The sequence below is a fragment of the Mesocricetus auratus genome, unplaced genomic scaffold (assembly GCF_017639785.1).
Source record: "Mesocricetus auratus isolate SY011 unplaced genomic scaffold, BCM_Maur_2.0 Super-Scaffold_100021, whole genome shotgun sequence".
In the NCBI taxonomy this organism is placed as follows: Eukaryota; Metazoa; Chordata; class Mammalia; order Rodentia; family Cricetidae; genus Mesocricetus; species Mesocricetus auratus.
The window spans coordinates 14,802,205-14,820,999 of record NW_024429202.1 but is presented as its reverse complement, the minus strand read 5'-3'; the positions used below and the strand labels follow the sequence as shown (position 1 = coordinate 14,820,999).

The 18,795-nt window shown below is 39.8% G+C and overlaps 1 protein-coding gene across 1 annotated transcript in view; it reads left to right on the top strand.

Moving 5' to 3' along the window:
- The window catches only part of Pkhd1 (PKHD1 ciliary IPT domain containing fibrocystin/polyductin), a 424,327-nt gene that overhangs the window by 137,945 nt on the left and 267,587 nt on the right, over positions 1 to 18,795 (top strand). The window contains exon 36 of the mRNA XM_005072284.4: positions 12,728 to 12,940. Coding sequence (XP_005072341.1) covers positions 12,728 to 12,940 — 213 coding nt within the window. The remainder of the gene's footprint in view (positions 1 to 12,727; positions 12,941 to 18,795) is intronic.

Here is an 18,795-nt window from a genome sequence, read left to right as displayed (position 1 = left end):
GGCTGCTCAATTATTTAAGGAAAAATTCTGAATGAAAGTTAGTCATTGTAAGTAAGTAAATTGGATAGTTTGTCTCCCCTGATTCAGGTAGTTCAAGGTTGGAGAAGACAGATGATGTCGTTTGGTGAGAGAAACCATCTAATTAATTGGGGATCTCAGATCCCGTTTTTGAGTCTTGCATCTCTGTCTGCTGATTGACTCTTGAATTCATTGTTTATTTCCTTCTTCACCTAATACTCACCTCCTCACCAAAAAACACTATCATTCTGAACCTTTACTCCAGTAATCCTCCTAAAGAATGGCATAAAACATTTGACATCCCCATTGCCACCTACCCAGATCCTCAAACTTACCTCAAAGTCCATGCATTTGCAACCTTTTGATTATTCTAACCTATTTAATTCTTGTTATTCTAGGCTTTATGCAGATATTCGATGGAACTTTCTCGCCCTGCCCTTTTTATCCTCTGTGGGAGACTCATTTGCTTCCATAAGCTTAAAGTTGTAGCTATTCAACAATGCTATTTCCCATATCCCAGGTTCTATTGTAGGCACTGGGACTATGGCTGTGGATGAAGCCAATCAAAATCTTCCTCTTATGGAGGTTACTTTTTATAAAGAAAAACAACAAATAAGCAGGCGCATTATGTTTTTACTAGGTTTCTTACTTCCACAGAGCAAAATTCAGCATGGTTTGAGATAGGAGGGGTCAAGATGGTGAGTGCAACAGGAACACTGGGTCAAGAAGGGAGTAGAGGGAGACAGACCCAGAGAAGACCAATCCTGAAGGGTCTGGGAAGCTTTGTTTTAGGAGTCATGGGAACAACTGTAGGGTTTAGCAGAGAGGTACATCACATGGTTTCCATTCAAAGGACAAGCTCTTTCAATATTTCAGGAGTGAGACAGAATGGCTTAGGCTGTAGGAGTGTACACCTGGTTGGTGAGAAATAGTTGGGTTATGATGGTAATTTGAAGATAGAATGCACAAAGTGAAAGTTGAGTCTAGAATTGTGAGACTTAGCTGCTGGATAAGGTTAGCCAAATCTCTGAGGTCAGAGAAGTTTAGATTTTGAATAGTTGGATTTAAAAGATAATTGGACATCCAGATATGGTTATTGAATATGAAGATGGGCATATAAATTGATTTGAAGACCGAGTTGAGGGCTTGGAGATAAATGTTTGGGAATTATCAACAACTAGATACATTGATTTTTAAACCGTTAGATAAAATGGAGCAATGAAGGTAGTGTTCATGGACTGATAAGGAAAGTGGCCACAGGGCTGGGTTTTGGGGCATATAAAGTGTCATAGCTTGGGATGATCAAGGAAATCAACTACCAGGGAGATGGATGCCTGGGCAGTAGGGAGAAGCCCATTGTAGTGGCATTTTATATCCAGTATTCTGGAAGCAAAGGCAGGGGGATTACTGAGTTGAAGGCCAGCCTGGCCTACAGAATGAGTTCCTGAACAGCCAAGACTACATAGTGAAATCCTGTCACAAAAAAGGAAAGAAAGAAAGAAGTAGAAGGAAAACCACGGCCATACAGTACTGCCCAGGTGGGGTGAAGGTGTTTCAGGAACGTCAAATATTGAGAACAATATAAATGAAATTTGTACCTTTACAGAAAGAGTTATGGTAGAAAATTGAGACAAAAGTCCAGCTTGGAGTGGGGATTACAAAAGAGAAAGGAATGAAAGAATTGAGGCAAGGAAAACCAGCCCTTTCAAAGATTATTGGTACATAGTAAAAATAAGTTGAATTTTTTCTTGAAAGGAAGTTATCTTTAATAACATATATCTGTTTTCTTTATAAAACACAGCAAATTATTTTGTGGTCATTACAAATAATGATTAATTGTAGAGTTAGCCAAAAGTACGTTTTCATCTTTATTTTTTTCTTCAAACATTAGTTAGCTGCTAAAAGTCTCTCTTACTTCCCCTCCAAAGAAATAAGAGAGGTTTGATGGCAATGAGTGGTTACATGTAAAAGATGTGTTCCTTTATGTATCTTAGAGGGGAAGCAACTGTAATGATGGTTGGTTGGTTTTTATAAAATTATCCAAGACCACTTGTGAAGAAACAGTCAGCTTTCATTCAAGTCATAACAAGCAATTTTAGAGTCATACCGAAAGACTGATTTCAGTCCGCTCTTTCCTTTAGCTGTAAGAAATGAGGTCAAACTCTATAAAGTGGAGACATAACATCCTCCTACTGCCCTCCCATGTTCAAGTTACCATCATGTGAAGCAGCCCTTTCTAGATTGATTGCAAGCTGACTCTGTGTGGATAGAAATTCTGAGGCCTTTACCCAGGCCTAGAGGAAGTGTCAGCTCTAGGGTCTTTCCACAGAAAGGCTTTCATTTCGGGTACCACAGAATTATTTTATAGACAAAGAACAAATTCCTTATTAGACTTCCTCCATTGTCAACCTTTCTGTTTGTTGCTACTGATGAAGCAAGGGAATGCTTTACGATGTTTGTATTCATTAATTTATCCTGTTTTAGCACTTTCAATACAAAGTTTTTGTTCTCTTTGGACCAAACTCCTCTTCCTTCATTAGCATTCTCTTTAAGGTCCTGTCATAAATGATGCTTACTGATGTTTCAAAATCGCTACCAATTTGTTTCTGTGCGTTAAGGTTGTGGTTAATGGTATAAGGAACAGAGCCCAGGCTTGTGTACTTAACCACCAATCCTTTTTGGAAGGAGTGGACATATCTCCATTAACAAAATAAAAACAAACCATGTAGAAACAGGCTAAAGGCAAACTTGCTTAGTTTAACATGTTTTCACTTGAACACAGCTATGAAAACAACCTCTCTTAATGAAGAGGTTGCCAGGAAATATTTGTGGAAATAGGTAAAAGATGGGAGTTTTTGTCAAGTGGCCCAAGTGGCCCAGGGTTCTAATGCTGAGCTTTCATTTTCTTTGTTAAAAGAAATTCGAGCCTCTCTGAGACTGTTTTCTGCTGTGTGAAACACAGGATGGGGTGTTTATTTCACAAGCTAATTTTTGAAGGTTATTTCAATTAAACTGTCCAATGAGTCTGGTCCATGGTAAGTATTTGATAAATACCTGCTACTTCTTTTGTTTTTAATCCTTTGCTTTTGGAGTAAGTATGTTGTGCTACAATATATTTTTGAATGAAACCTAACCTAAAATGTAATCAAAGGCTAGAATGATCTCTGCAGTCTTATTTGTAAGATGATTCTAAATGAACTACATCACAGTTAATTTCAGGAAAAACATGACTTCCTGTCATCATTAATATCAAATGACCATCCACATACATTCTTAAAAATGTCATCTACGGGCTTCTCCTGGATTCACCTAGTGTTTGGCTGTGGGTCTGTGCATCTGCTCCCATCGGTTGCTGGGCTATGCTTCTCTGATAATATTTGGGATAGGCACCAATGTATAAGTATGGAAGGATAACATTAGGAATCATTTCAAGTACTTTTTTGCCAATCACATTTGGTTCTATAGTGGGTCTGGGATACCCAGCTTCTGGTTCTTGGTCATCCATGCAATGTCAGGCGTGTGGCCTCTTTCTCATGGTATGGTCACAAGTTGGACCAGTCATTGGTTGGCCACTCCCGCAAGTTCTGTTGCAACATTACCCCAGCACATCTTGCAGGCAGTACATGGTGTAGGTCGAGGGTTTTGTGGCTGGATTGATGACCCAGTCTCTCTCTCTCTCTCTCTCTCTCTCTCTCTCTCTCTCTCTCTCTCTCTCTCTCTCTCTCTCTCTGTGTTTGGTCAATTCTGGGTCTCTATCCCCATAACTAGGAGAACTCTCTAGGGTTACTGTCTTAGATTCCAGGGAGTTTCCATTACACTAGGTTTCTATCTGCATCCTCCACCTGTTCCCTCCTGTTCCCATCCCCACCCATCCCAGTCCACCTGAAAATCTATTCTATTTCCCTTTCCCAGGAAGATCCATGTGTACCCTCTTGAGTCCTCCTTGTTATTTAACCTCTCTGGGTGCGTGGACTGTAGGGTGATTACTCTTTACTTAACATACCAAGTTTGTCTTTCTGGGTTTGGGTGACCTCACTTAGGATGATTTTTTTTAATAGTTCCATCCATTTACCTTCAGATTTCATGATGTCATTGTTTCTAACAACCGAGCAATACTCCATTGTGTAAATCTACCACATTTTCTTTATCAATTCTTTAGTTGAGGGACATCTAGGATGTTTTTGTTTTCTGGCTATGATGAATAAAGAAGCTATGGACATAGTTGAGCAAGTGTCTTTGTGGTAGGATGGGGTATCCTTTGGGTCTATGCTTGCAGTAGTTTGAAAGAAAACTGCCCAAAGGAAGTGGCACTAACGGGAGGTGTAGCTTTGTTGGAGTAGGAGTGGTCTTGTTAGAGGAAGTGTCATTTTGGAGGCAGGCTTCGAGTTCTCAAATATGCTCAAGTGAGATGGACCACTTTCTGTTGCTAGCAAGTCAAGATGTAGTACACTCAGCTATGTCTGTCTGCACACCACCACATCACACAATGATGATAATAAACTAAATCTCTGAAAATGTAATTCACCCCAATTCAGTGGTTTTCCTTTATGTGAGTTGTCTCTTCACAGCAATAGAAACCCTAATGAAGACAATGCCCAAGAATGGTGTATAGCTAGGTCTTGAGGTAGATTGAGTCCTAATTTTCTGGGGAACTGCCATATTGGTTTTCATAGTAACTGTATAAGTTTGCACTCACACCAGCAGTGGAGGAGTGTTCATCTTGCTCCACATCCTTGCCATCATGAGTAATCACTTATGTATTTAATTTTAGCCATCTTTCAGGTAGAAGATGGAAACTCAAAGTAGTTTTGGTTTGCAATTCCCTGACAGCTAAGGATGTTGAACATGTTTCTCAGCCTTTGGAGATTCCTCTGTTGAGAATTCTCTGTTTAGGTCTGTGCCTCATATTTTTTGAGATAGGGTTTCTGTGTATCTTTGTAGACCAGACTGGCTTTGAACTTATGGATATCTACCTGCCTCTGTTCCCCAAGTTCTGGTATTGAAGGCATGTGCTACCACCACCCATCCTGTGCCCCATTTTAACATAGGATGATTTTGTTCGTTGATGTCTAGTTTCTTGAGTTCATTATATATTTTAGACATTAGCCCTTTGTGAGATATGAAGAAGGTGAAAATCTTTTCCCATTCTGTAGTCTGACATTTTGTTCTATTGACAGTGCCCAATACCTTATAGAAGCTTTTCAGTTTCATGAGGTCCAGTTTATTGATTGAAACCAAAGGGGTCAAGGGCACCTGAAAACGCGAACCACAGAACCACAGAACCACAGAACCACAGACTAAGTAGGGCTCACAGAGACTGAAGAGATAATTACAGAACTGGTATGGCTCTGAGCTGGATATACATTATGGTTTCATAGCTTTGTGTTCTTGTGGGACTCCTAACAGTGGGAGTGGGGGATGTCTCTGATAATTTTCATATGCTTGGAAACCCATTTTTCTACTGGGTTGCCTGCTCCACTCTTGATATGAGGGTTTGTGCCTAGTCTTATTATAATTTGTTGTCGTGTTTAGTTGATGTCCCTGGGAGGTTCTCACTCTCTATCTCTCCCCCTCTCTCATTCTCTTTCTGTCTGAAGGGAGACAGAGAAAGAGTGAATCTGGGGGGAGGGGAGGTGTGGGATTGGGAGGAGTGAAGGTTGAAGGTAGGGGAAACTGCAATCAGGATGTAACATATGCAAAACTTTTTAAAAAATTTAAAAAATGTCATCTCTTCATCACTACATAAAATAATGGACTTCCTTCAGCAATTTTATAGATACTTCTGATGTACTTGTATCATATCCAGGCCTCATCTTCATCTTCCTTCCACCTACCCACCAGACTCCTTATTTCCAAATCTGACTACATTCATATTAGGTAGATTTTAGATATGAATGTTGCAGGACGGAGGCTTGGAGGAAAAGTTGTATTATTTAATTTTGTCTGTGGCAAAAGGATATTGAGGCCAACACATAGTCACAAGACCAGATCATGAGATTTTATAATTGGGTTACAAATTTGGGAGCAATCCCAGTTCAATTTAGTTATAGGTGAAAATATACACTGAGAGGACGTATACTTTTAAAATAGCCTGTTTTTAAAGCACGTATAATAACAGGAAACTGTGAATGACATGACTAAATGACAAAGGAAAAGATATACACCAACAAGCAGCAGCAATAGCAAAAACGTCAATAAAATGAGCCTGATAGTCTTACAGGTCCTGTCTCTTAATGGTCCACTAGTGTCAGGTGAGTATAATCTTGCTTTAATAAACTTTTTAAAATATCCCTCAATATTAATGATCTTAACTCGCCCGTAAAAAGACACAGGCTAACAGAATGGATTCAAAGACATATCCCATCCTTCTGATGCATACAAGAAACACACCTTAGCCTCAAAGACAGACATTACCTCAGAGTTAAGGGTTGGGAAAAGATTTTACAATCAAATGGACCCAAGAAACAAGTGGGGGTAGCAATCCTAATATCTAACAAATTAGACTTTAAAATTAAATCAATCAAAAGAGATGAAGGAAGTCATTTCATACTCATCATGGGTGAAATCCACCACGATGAAGTTTCAGTTCTGAACATCAATGCCCCAAATACAAAGGCATCCACGTTCGTAAAAGAAATGTTACTAAAACTCAAATCACATATAAAGCCCCACACACTTATAGTGGGAGACTTCAACACTCTACTCTCACCACTAGACAGGAATACCAGACAGAAACTTAACAAAGAAGTAAAGTAGTTAATAGAAGTTATGATCCAATTGGGATTAGCAGACATCTATAGAACATTCCATCCAAATAAAAAAGAATATACCTTCTTCTCAGCGCCACATGGAACCTTCTCAAAAATTGACCACATACTTGGCAACATATCAAAACCCAACAGGTACAAAAAAATTGGAATAACTCCATGCGTCTTATCAGACCACCATGCATTAAAATTAGAATTCAACAACAACACAAATTGCAGAAACCGTACAAACTCATGGAAATTGAATAATGCACAATGGTTCTTTGAACCATTCCTGGGTCAAAGAAGAAATAAAAAAGAGATTAAAGACTTCCTAGAATTCAATGAGAATGAAGACACAACATACCCAAACCCATGGGATATTTTTGAAAGCAGTGCTATGAGGAAGTTCATACACTAAGAAACTGGAGAATAGTCACACTAGAGAATTAACAGCACAACTGAAAGCTTTAATAAAGTTTTATCCACTCTAATAAATTTTACTTGCTGACATGCAACTTATTGAAATCTTTTCAGTGTGAATGCAAGAACCAAGGGATACTGTGTGGTCCTTATAGGTGGAAATATCAAATGTTCTAGAGTTGGAAGGATCTTAGTAGATGTGTGGGTCTCCCCTCTACTTTGCAATTGAGAAAACTGAACTGTTCCTGTGTAATGGAGCTGCAGATTCTACTGAAGGTCAATAAGATGCATATAATAGTGAGGACTGGAGCATGACCTTCATTATTTACTCACTGAGGTCAGTTCTGATTCATTAGCTATTTACTGTGGAAAGTCCTGCCATGCAATTTGCGGTCCATCAGTTAAATGTAACTAGTGAGGACATGAGTAACATTAGTGAAAAATTTTTAGGTAATACCATTATTTGAACTGTACCATTTCCTCTTTTTTGTTCACACTGGGGTTGAGGTTCATTATTGCATTTCTAGTGTGATGACCATGGATGGAAAAATTAATGTCAAGATTGCTAATGGGTCTTTCAGAAGCCTGGTAAGCAGAATGCTATTGATCCTCTGTTCTCTGGCACCAGGCCCAGAGATTGCCAAAGGGGAGTCTTTTGCTTCTTAGAGAGTTTTTCGGCCTTATAGTATGTTCACACAGGACATAGCTCAAAAGGGAAGTCAAGACTAACAACAGTGATTTCTGGCAAGTCAATGGCCAGGTATTGTTGAGACCATTGTCTATGAAGTGAGTGGACATTAACAGTAGTTGGGGAATAAAGGTGGAAAGTATTAAAACATCAGACACTTGCAATGAATGGCCATCAGTTACTAAAGTAGGGAGCTTTGAACATTATTTTAATGAATCTCATCTTAATTCCCCAGAGAAACTACTTTGAATGTCTAGATGGGTTGTGTCTAAATTATGTCTGAACAGAAACAGTGTTATAGTTCTAGTCCAAGTAAACATCCTATAACTGTTACTATGGTGTGTGGCTTGAGATATGGGAGACTAAAAGTATGATGATGAGACCCCAAAAAAGCTGGAGAGAAATTTTAGAGCAGAAGGTCAGAGAAATAGTCTCTACATTTAACATTCAGTCAAACTACTCTTGATTGTTATCTTTGAATTAAGATGGAGGTAAACAAAAATAAATACAGGCATCTTAGCTTTTTCCGTATCTCCTTGCATTTCTTGTTAACTACTTCCAGTTGTTTCTGGAAAGCAACAACTCAAATCCAAAAATTAGTATACAGAATTCAAGGCAAAGTTTAGCTAGTAAAGAGTTTTTTTCGTGTATAGCCCCTTACCAATATCTTCCTTGTAAAAGTAAGATCTGCCATGTGAGACAAAAATCTAACATCTTTCTATCTCTACATCTTTTGCATTAATTTACAGGGATAATATCTTTCAAATAGAAATATAGTATCTTTTCTGAGAAAATTCAAGTGAGAATATGTTTGTATTTGCATCAAATTCTCTGAAAAGGTATACTCTTGTACCTGTTGACTCAACAATTGTATACTAAGTGCCATTTGCCTATCAGTTGCTGCTGTTGTCATTAGATATTTAAAATGAACAAATTTGCTAATTGCCCCCTTGAAAAGTGCATTCTGGCACAGAGAACAGAAAATAAAGACACACATAGGTAATATGTCTTTCAGATGTTACCAAAAACCCACATAGTATTTGTAAGTAAAGGAAGAGTATTTACCAAGGTAATATGGTTTGTTTGAGAATTCAGAATCAAGGGCTGGCATAGAGCACTTGCCTATAATGGCAACACCAAATGGATATCTCCAACATCAAAACAAATGAGCAAAACACAAAAACAGCATCAAGAAAAGCCAAAAACCTAAAATCAGGCCATAAAGTCTAGCAGACAGACCAGTATGTTTGAAACATGAATTGGTGGTCTTTTGCTAATGTAATTAAATACTTGATGCCAGATACTTAGTAAAGAAAATAGTCAGCTGACATGGCCACATAGTATGGAAAAGCTTTTGGAAATTGTCTTACCCTGCTTTTACATTATTTTATTGTAAAAGTTTATGTGTCTCTCTCTATGCATGCATTATCCCCCTACCCCATAAAGCAACTAGGATTTAACCTAATCTCTCTAAACTCTGACATTATCTCATCACTTCCTAAAGTCTCCATCTCCAAACACAATGGTTGCCTTAAATTTCCTTCCTCTTAATTCCCTTAACCTAGGACATTGGGGACAAACGCATGTGTAAGTTGACTTTTTCAAGCTATAGCAGAACAGGAGAAGGTTAAATTTGGTAAGATGGTTTGGAGGGCAGTTGGAGATGGACAGCAAACCATGAGGGGCCTTTTTTGGATTGATATGAAGACTATGAAATGTATTATGAGTGAGGTGGGACACTATCACAGAGTTTGGAAAAAAGAACCTCCAGCTGTTGGGGAAGATTTACCAAAGCAGTGTTTTCTAGATATGACATAACTATGGTGCTAATGAACTCGAAGCAGCTGTGGTTGCATGCACAGGACATGTATAAGATGAAGTCAGTCAACATTGTGCGGCATGGATTGGGAGTAACTGATAATCACCCCTAACTAAGGATTACTGACAGTTCACGGCCACTGGAGGAGGAAAAGTAAGTTTTCTTAGTGGTGTGACCCCCAATAGATTCAATCTATTCAAGTGATTGGCCTCACATCCAGGATTATGTGGTCAATATAAATTTAACTTAGTGAGATATTTTTTCTTTTTTATTATTTATTTTTAGATTTAAATTTAAATTAGAAACAAGGTTGCTTCATAAGTCAGTTCCAGGCCCCTCTCTGTTTCCCTCCCCTTCTCCCGTGCCCTCCCCCCAGCCCCTCCCAATATCCCCTCATTTCCCCAGGGAGGGTGAGGCCCTCCTTGGGGGTGTGCATAGTCTGTCGTTTCATCCAGGGCAGGGCCCAGACCCTCCCCCAAGAGTTCAGGGTGAGAGTGCATCTCACATTGTTGGATGGGAGTCCAAAGTCCATGTGTATACTCGGGATAAATACTGATCTACTGCCCAAGGCTCAATAGATTACCTAGGCCTCCTCACTGACACCCCCATTCAGGGGGTCTTGCTGGATTCCCAGGCATCAGCCTGGGATTCAAGAGTTAACCCTTGTCAGGTCAGCTGTTTCTGGGGGTTAAACCAGACCAGTCTTAATCCCTTTGGTCATCAGTCCTCCCTCTCTGTTACTGGCTTTCTTGAGTTCAGCTCAGTGCTTAGCTGTGGGAGGCTGCCTCTTCTTCCATCAGCCACTGAATGAAGGTTCTGTTTCCCAGACTCTCTGGCCATGGGATTGTAGGCTGGCACTCCCCAGATCCATGTCTAAATTCCATATATGAGAGAGTACATGCCATGTTTCTATTTTTGTGACTGGGTTACCTCACTCAGGATGGTTTCTTCTAGTGTCATCCATTTGCCTGCAAATCTCATGATTCCATTATTTTTTTCTGCTGAATAGTACTCCATTGTGTAGATGTACCACATTTTCTCTATCCACTCTTTGGTTGAGGGGCATCTAGGTTGCTTCCAAGTTCTGGCTATTACAAATAAAGCTGCTATGAACATAGTGGAACAGACATTCTTGTTGTATGAATGGGCATCTTTTGGATATATGCCTAGGAGTGGAGTTGCTGGGTCTTGTGGTAGATCTATTCCCATTTTTCTGAGGAATCTCCAAACTGATTTCCAAAGTGACTGAACAAGTTGGCACTCCCACCAGCAATGGAGGAGTGTTCCCCTTTTTACCACATCCTCTCCAGTATAAGTTGTCATTGGTGTTTTTGATTTTAGCCATTCTGACAGGAGTGAGATGGTATCTCAGAGTTATTTTGATTTGCATTTCCCAGATGGGTAAGGATGCTGAGCACTTTCTCAAATGCCTCTTAGCCATTTTAGACTCCCCTATTGAAAATTTTCTATTTAGTTCTATGAAAATTCTCTATTTAGTTCTGCAGCCCACTTTTTAATTGAATCCTTTGGTGTTTTGGAGACTTGCTTCTTGAGTTCTTTGTAAACTTAGTGAGATATTTGAAAGTACAAAGAAGACATAAATTTAGGAGAGAGATAGGTCAGTGTGTGGTGGTTCTTTAGAAGAATTATAAGGAGGAGCGGAGGTGAACATTGTCAGAATACTTTGCGTGTGTGTATGAAATTCTCCAAGATTTAATAAAAATATTTTATAAATCAGAAAAAAGTTATAGACAATAACAAGAAAAACACTTATATTAATGTTTCTAAAAGAGTTACATCTCTGAGCACTCTGCTGTTGGGAGGAACATTGTCTGTTCTAGTGTTTTTACAATATGCTTACACCAAGGATGAGATTTTACATCTCATGCTGGTTAGGTGTTTGTCTGAGATAAGGTAGTTATCATAAAGTTATTAGTGAACCTGAGGATTTAATCCCTTAGTCTCACAATAATTTTGCTATAAGCTTATTTTCATACATTACAAAAATTGAAACATTTGAACAGCCTGATGTCTGAACCAGGCATTGGTGGTAATGATGGAAAGGAACTTTTATTTAGAAAGAAAATGATTTAGAAAGTTTTGTATATTTTACTAATCAATGGAAGTTAGAAGAAAATCAAAATCAAGGCATTTAGAGAAGAGCAGATGGACAGGTGTTGGGCTCAGGAGCTGGACCTCTCATCAGGAATTTTAGAACCCCAGCAATTTTCTTGATGAGATCTAAACAGTCCCTCCCCTCTGCTCTGCATCCCTCTCACAGTTTCATTCTGTGACCTAGGGTATGACATGACAAGGGACCTTGATTGATAGGCTGCTCATCTCCATCCAGTGAGGAAGAACTCTTGAATTAAGGTCTGTTGACAAAGGCAAGTGTAGAGGATACTGGAGAGCTAGCATTCCACAAAACTCATGTGTTAGTCCCACGGTTTCCTTTTATTGTAATTCTGTTGCCTTGAGCACATTTTCTTCTATCCTTGGCTCTTGTGCGTGTGCTTTGTCATGTGCTTAATTTTATAACCAAGTTTAATCTCTTGTAGCCTGTGAAGTTGGTGACCTCCTCAACCATTTACTTAGCCAATTCTAAATTGCTGGATATTCAGATAGTTGTAGAAGAATACTTTCATCAAAGGTGCAGCAAATAGTAATATCTTATGAAAACTGGCTTAAAGATGTAATGTTCTGGCCGGGCGTTGGTGACGCATGTCTTTAATCTCAGCACTCAGGAGGCAGAGGCAGACAGATCTCTGTGAGTTCGAGGCCGGGCTGGACCGACAGCCTCCAAAACAATACAGAGAATCCCTGTCTCATAAAACAAAACAAACAAACAAACAAAAGATGTAATGTTCCTATCTCTGGTGTATGGTGCTCCTTGAACAACAGAGTTCTATATATATTAAGTACAACTTCCAGAAGAAGGATATAAACAAAAGAAATTTCATTACACGTTGGAACTGCCCAAAGAGGGTGAGCCTGATTCTACTGGAGACTGACAGCCTGCTCTTTGTTTGTCAGGTGGCAAGCTGATTTTCATGGAGCCAGGACCCATTGAGCTCAGAGCCCACTCGATCCTCATTACACATGGTGGAGAGCTCCGCATCGGATCTCAGGACAAGCCTTTCCAAGGCAAAGCTCAGGTCAAACTCTACGGAAGTTCCCACTCTCCTCCTTTCTTTCCCTACGGAGTGAAGTTTCTGGCTGTGAAGAATGGAACTCTTTCCCTGCATGGTAAGTAGTAGATAGCTCACAGAAACTGAAATGGGACTGTTCCTAGCAAATATATGGGTAATGAGCATCAATGAATTATTTAAAAACTTAGTAATTAGTTGCTGAAGTAGTAGGTCAATTACTGCATAACACTGTTTCCTTAAATAACACATCTAATTATTATTATCTGTGGCAGACTGGGAAATGGTTCCTGTAAGGGAACTGGATACCTCTGCTCACCATCAGATGGCTTTCAGTGCCTTTCTGAGCCATATTCCCTGGCCCACTGAGGGTAAGCTTAGCCACAGACATCCTCTGGTTTGATGAATATGAGCAAAAATAATGTACCCCATGGGCAAGTTTTCAAAGCTATTGTGATTCTTGATCCATTTGTCCCTTGCCTTCCACGTGAGTATAGCCTGTCCCAGGTAGGGGCGATTCTTCCAGCTTGGGACCCTTTATGAAGACAGAATACATAGGCCAGAGTTGATGACCACAGTTGCATGTCTCAGTGAACAGTAAAGTCTTTATGGAAGCAAGCCTTTGAAGATTGACGTTTGTCACCATTATTGACCCAGTGAAAACCGACAATTGTTTAGAAGACACTGTTATTTCTCAGTAGGTACTATCCTGACATCACAAACCAAGTATAAACGCCACTTTGGGACGGTCAGTGCTTCCCTTCACTCATCACAACCCACGCAGAGTTCATTTACAGTTGTACTTAAAATCCCCTTACAGATGGGCCTGGTTCTTCTGGTTTCCTAGGATGAAACAGTTTCTGCTTTAAGTTTTTCTTGCTTTCTGATCATCTTATTCCATTTTTGCAAATTGGCTGTTTCTTCCCTTAAGAGAGAAGCAATTACTAAATGTATAGGACATTGATATCAACTGGAAAATTTAAGAATTAAATGAGTGTTTCAGTGGATAATTATAGATGTTTGTTGTCTGGCCTTAGTCAAAAACAAAGTAAGAGTGTGGGCTCTGGAGTGGGAGAGGTAGCTCAATGATGTGGTATTTTCATCACATGGGTAATACCTACAAATTTGGTTCCCTCCAAATAAAACCAAACAGAAAGAAACCACCCTAGAATGTGTACTCCGGTAGCAGCCTAATCTCTAGAGGCCTCATATTATCAACATCAACATTTTTATATTGTGGTGGCAAAATGGAACCCACTTGTAATAGAAAAATCATTTTAGATATCGATTGGTAGCTGTATTTAAGAGTCTGATCTCATCCTCTGTCCCAGTTTTGTTACAAATTGTGTAATAATAATTTTCTACAAATATACTCTATGGCTTCCCTTTTATCTTACTCTAAGAGGAAGCCAGAACTTTTCTTCAGTATTGTTGGCCCTGGACCAGTCAAGTGTTAGAGAGTATTGAATTTGTAATTTTAAATACCAGCATCTTTTGTGGATGGGAACTCAGAATTCTTGTCCCATTTTTACTATTTTTCTCTTACCTTCATGAATCTGTCACTGAAGATCCATGACTATCTTCTACCTTTTCACACATTAGTTGTGGTCTCCAAGTGTTTAGTCTGCTGGTCACTTATGCTACCTCCAGTGCTCTTGGCTTGACAACTCTAAAAATTGAAATTCAAATGAAGAAAATGAAGACTTTGATGTATTTTTCCTCTTTGATTTGAATCTCTATGTTCAAGTATCAGTGAAAACTTTCATAATATACCCTATGTGCCTATATTGTAAATGTTCCATGGACACATAAACCTTTATTAATAAGGAAATGTCAAATTGAAAAAATCCACAATGGCATCACCTATGTTCAATATGGCAAGTCAAAACTGAGCTAATACCATTATTAATAATAATATTTCCGACTTTTATAAATTAAGAGGAATATCCTTAGTATGTCTAGGTGACACTCCTGGATCACAATGAGGTATATTTTTTCTCTGCTTCTCTTTCCCATTTTTTTCCTCTTCTCTCCTTTTGTATTTCCTTTATGCCCCCTTCCTCCTCTTACTCCTCCTGTGATGGGGATGTCTTTCTGTATGCTGTGAACATGTGTTTCTCTTATTGGTCGATGAATAAAACTGTTTTGGCCAATGGGCAGGCAGGATGTAGCCAGGCATTAAGCATACACTAGGAGAATTCTGGGAAGAGGAATGCAGAGAGTGAGTCTCAAGTGAGACATCATTTAGCTACCAGGAAGGTAGGACGTACTGGCATTCTCTGGCAAGCCAAAACCACATGGAGATACATAGATTAATAGAAATGGGTCAATAATTAAGAGAGAGAGAGATAGCCAATAAGAAGCCTGAGCCATCTGCCAAATAGTTTGTAAACAATATAAGCCTCTGTGTGTTTATTTTGGACTAAATGTCAGAGGGATTGGGTAGGACAGAAACTTCCATCTACACTCCTGCTCATCTTTTCTCACCTCTCTTGTATTTTCAGACCTGTTAATCAACATTTCATTCACCCTCAAGACCCTTCCCACAAAACATGTTCAGGACCTCACCTAAATTTCAGAGCCTGAACATGGGACATGGGAGAATCCAATGTTAGGTTAAGACTATATCTCTGAAATAAATGGTCCAGGGGGTGAAAGCTTGGCCATCTGGGTAAGAAGGTGTCCTTTCCTCACCCACCCATCAGAGCATCACACTCACATGTGTTACTCATCAAGCCTCTCTCCATCTCTCACCACCTGAGGTGTGGAGCAGATTCACCTTCAGGCATGGTGGAGTATCATTGTTAAAAGCAGTATGTAATTTCACTGACCTCTAGGGCAAAGTTGGATCTGGTAACAATCAGGCATTAGGGACAAACTAATTTTCTTTTGCTGTCAAATATTCCAGAGAGTGAGCAGCTTGATTCACTGTCCTAATGAGTCCCTAATGAGGTGGCATCTACTTAGTATCCCAGGAAAGATGCAGGGATTCACCAGCTTTGCAAATCTTAAAGGACTAATCGAGGGAGAGTGTCTAAGTCTAGCTTCCTGAATCTCATCCCCAGACTCTGATGCAATGGTCACTGACTTGAGGAGGAGTATGCTCAGCAAAGAGAACTTCATGTGGGTTGATTTTGAATTAGCAACTGAACTGGGAGATTCAGTGGTACACTGGACATTGTGGAATCAGAAACTGGTTTAGACCTGTTGGTTTTCAGTTGTGATTTTGAACAAGATAATTTCTATAAAACCAGTGAACATAGTCATCACCCTACAATTCCTGCTTACAAGGTGGTTTAGAGCAATGGACATAAAACTCACAGTGTTAATTCTTGGTGCTCTTCTCAGATTCTGCTTATACTTCTTTTTTTTCTTTTTCTATAACCATAAGGGATGGAGTGCCAGGTAGCTCATATTAGGAAATATTGAAGGGACAGTGATTTCTAGTTGAAAAATGTATTATGTGGCCCACTTTGCCTACCATTTTTTCATCTTATTAAATACCACCTCTTTTCATCAGCCAGAGAGGATTTAGCCTTGGAGCTCACGAAGCAATAACATTCCCAGGCACCTTCTGTTCTATTCCCACCTCCCAGTGGACACCTTTAGATTTTAATCTCTTGTGGTACAGTTGCTTCCTAGCACAGGACATTCACCACTCCTAGGTGTGGTTACAATGAAATCACAGAAAACAATTGCATGGGCCCTACGTAGCCAGAAGGCGGACACTGCCCAGTTAATGGAGTCCTTTGCAGACTTGATTCCCAGCATCACAGAGTGAGGGGATTGATGGATTCTAATTTAACTCTAGCGTGGGTCATACAGAATCATACAACTGGGTCAGCATGTCACTCATTTCAGTCTCCCCAGCGCTTCCCCCCTTGCTCATTCTTCATTTCTGCCCTTTGTAACCCCTTTGGCTCTAGCTGATTTTCATCATAGATTAAAATTGCTAGGCAAACAGGTCTGGCCGTTCGGCTGTCACAAGGAATTCTGGGGTTGAAAGCACATTTCGTAGCTTTGTTTTGATGCAGGAAAACGTCACATGAGGCAGTCTCTTTTTCTGTGTATTTGGGAATAGGTCAAGACAAGGTATGCTTTCCATGGCAGCAGGGGTACTGATGATTTTAGTAACCGTCACCTACCCACTCCAATAAGTTCATATGAAGGGTCTTGGGATGGAGTCTGTGGTTTGAGCATTTGGAGTCCATAAAAAAAAAAACCACTCTTGCCTTTTGCCTTTGCCAATCCAGTTTCGCCACCCAAACCGAGTGCCAATCACTTGTCACTTTCCAAAGAGGTCGTGTCAGCCTGGGCAACTTGAATTTTTGACAATGTAATTATGGCTCTTGCCTCCACAGTGGGGGGCTGAGCAGGCCAGAGAGGCTTTTATTGATTGTTCAGCAGGGAAATTTATCAATGTCTCTCATTTCATTTCTACCTCCTCCCTGAGAAATTTGGCTGACAGTTTCTTAGACGAAAAGTAGTTTTACGGCTTTGACTGGACTTCTGTCTTTGTCCTTCCCAAGGAATTACAAGACAGAGCCATTAAATATAAATGGAAATTTCTGAGAAAAACTACCATGTGGGAAATGATTGAGGAAAATACTAGGGAAACTGTTATGAGTATAATACTTCTCTAGGAATAACAAAGAAAAGGGGTTATTTACATAAGCAAATGGCTCATTTTCCTTGTAGAGCTTCCAGAAATCTGCGTTTCACTTTTAAGGTGTGGACAAATCCCACACTGTGTGCTGTTGTTGTGGTTGCTAAGGAGGGGAGTGCTATCTTTAAGCACAGTGTAGTGCTCACTGAGCAGTGCACAGCAGTGTGTTCCTGGTCAGTGATTTTCATACTGTGCCCCACAAAAACCACATTTCCTAAGAGAGCCCCCGGGGCTCCATAAACAGGGGAATATTTGAGGTCAAGCAACAAAAGCTTAAGCGGCTCAAGGAATCAATTCAGTGCCTTTATCTCTACTACCTGTTCAAAGTGATATTTCATTAGAAAGAAAACGAGTTTCGCTGTAAGAATTGTGACTGAGGGGCCAGTGAAACACTTCCACTCAGGGTTGACAATCAGTTCTGTTTCTGGAACTCACACAAAGGTTCTGGGAGACAAACAAGGCCCCAAAGTTGTCCTCTGACTTCCCAGCATGCCGCATGGTATGTAAGCACAATGAGTCTTAGTAAATACAAATTTGAAGACTTAAAGCAACTCTGTGGGGCATTGTTTTAATCGTAGAGTGTGAACCTTTGGAGGAGCCCAGGGTCTCACACTGCATGACTCCTTAGCCCCTCAAAGCTGGTTATGTTCTCATGTGCTTTCTATAATGACTTCATAGCAAGTCTGTTCTTTGGTATAGTATAGTTTTTCCTAGCTCCAGTTTTATTTTTTTCTTCTATTTTTATTCTTTTTTTACATCAATGATGTATTTTAACATCATCGTTCTGGGTCCCATCTGATCCGTCGTTTCTCATCCTGTCTCTTTGCCATCCAATGCTCCTTCCCCCTGCTTCTGTCCCTCTTTTAATTTTTCTTCTATATTTCATTCCCTTGGACAAGAATATAAACTATTGCAATGGCATGGTACTTTCCTGTGTGTAGCTTTATTAATCTCAAACTACTTGGTTAAAAAGGAAACAACACAGAAACCCTGTATAAATAGCTTTAGGTGGAAAGGATTTATGCCCTCTTGTAATTAAACAGAAGGCTGGGCAGGGAGGAAGCTGGCCATGAACAGGGAGTTCCTCCAGTGCCTTCAATACCAGCAGGACCCTTGCTCACCTCTTCCGGCATGCATTGGCCCCACTCTCCTCTCTCCTTGTCAGCATCTTCATTTGACCTTTGACATTCATAGTTCTTCATTTACTTTTATTTTCTATTGCTGGAGAAAGGAGGCACACTATGTCCGTTAAAACAAACAAGCAAACGAAAACCAGAGAAGTACTCATA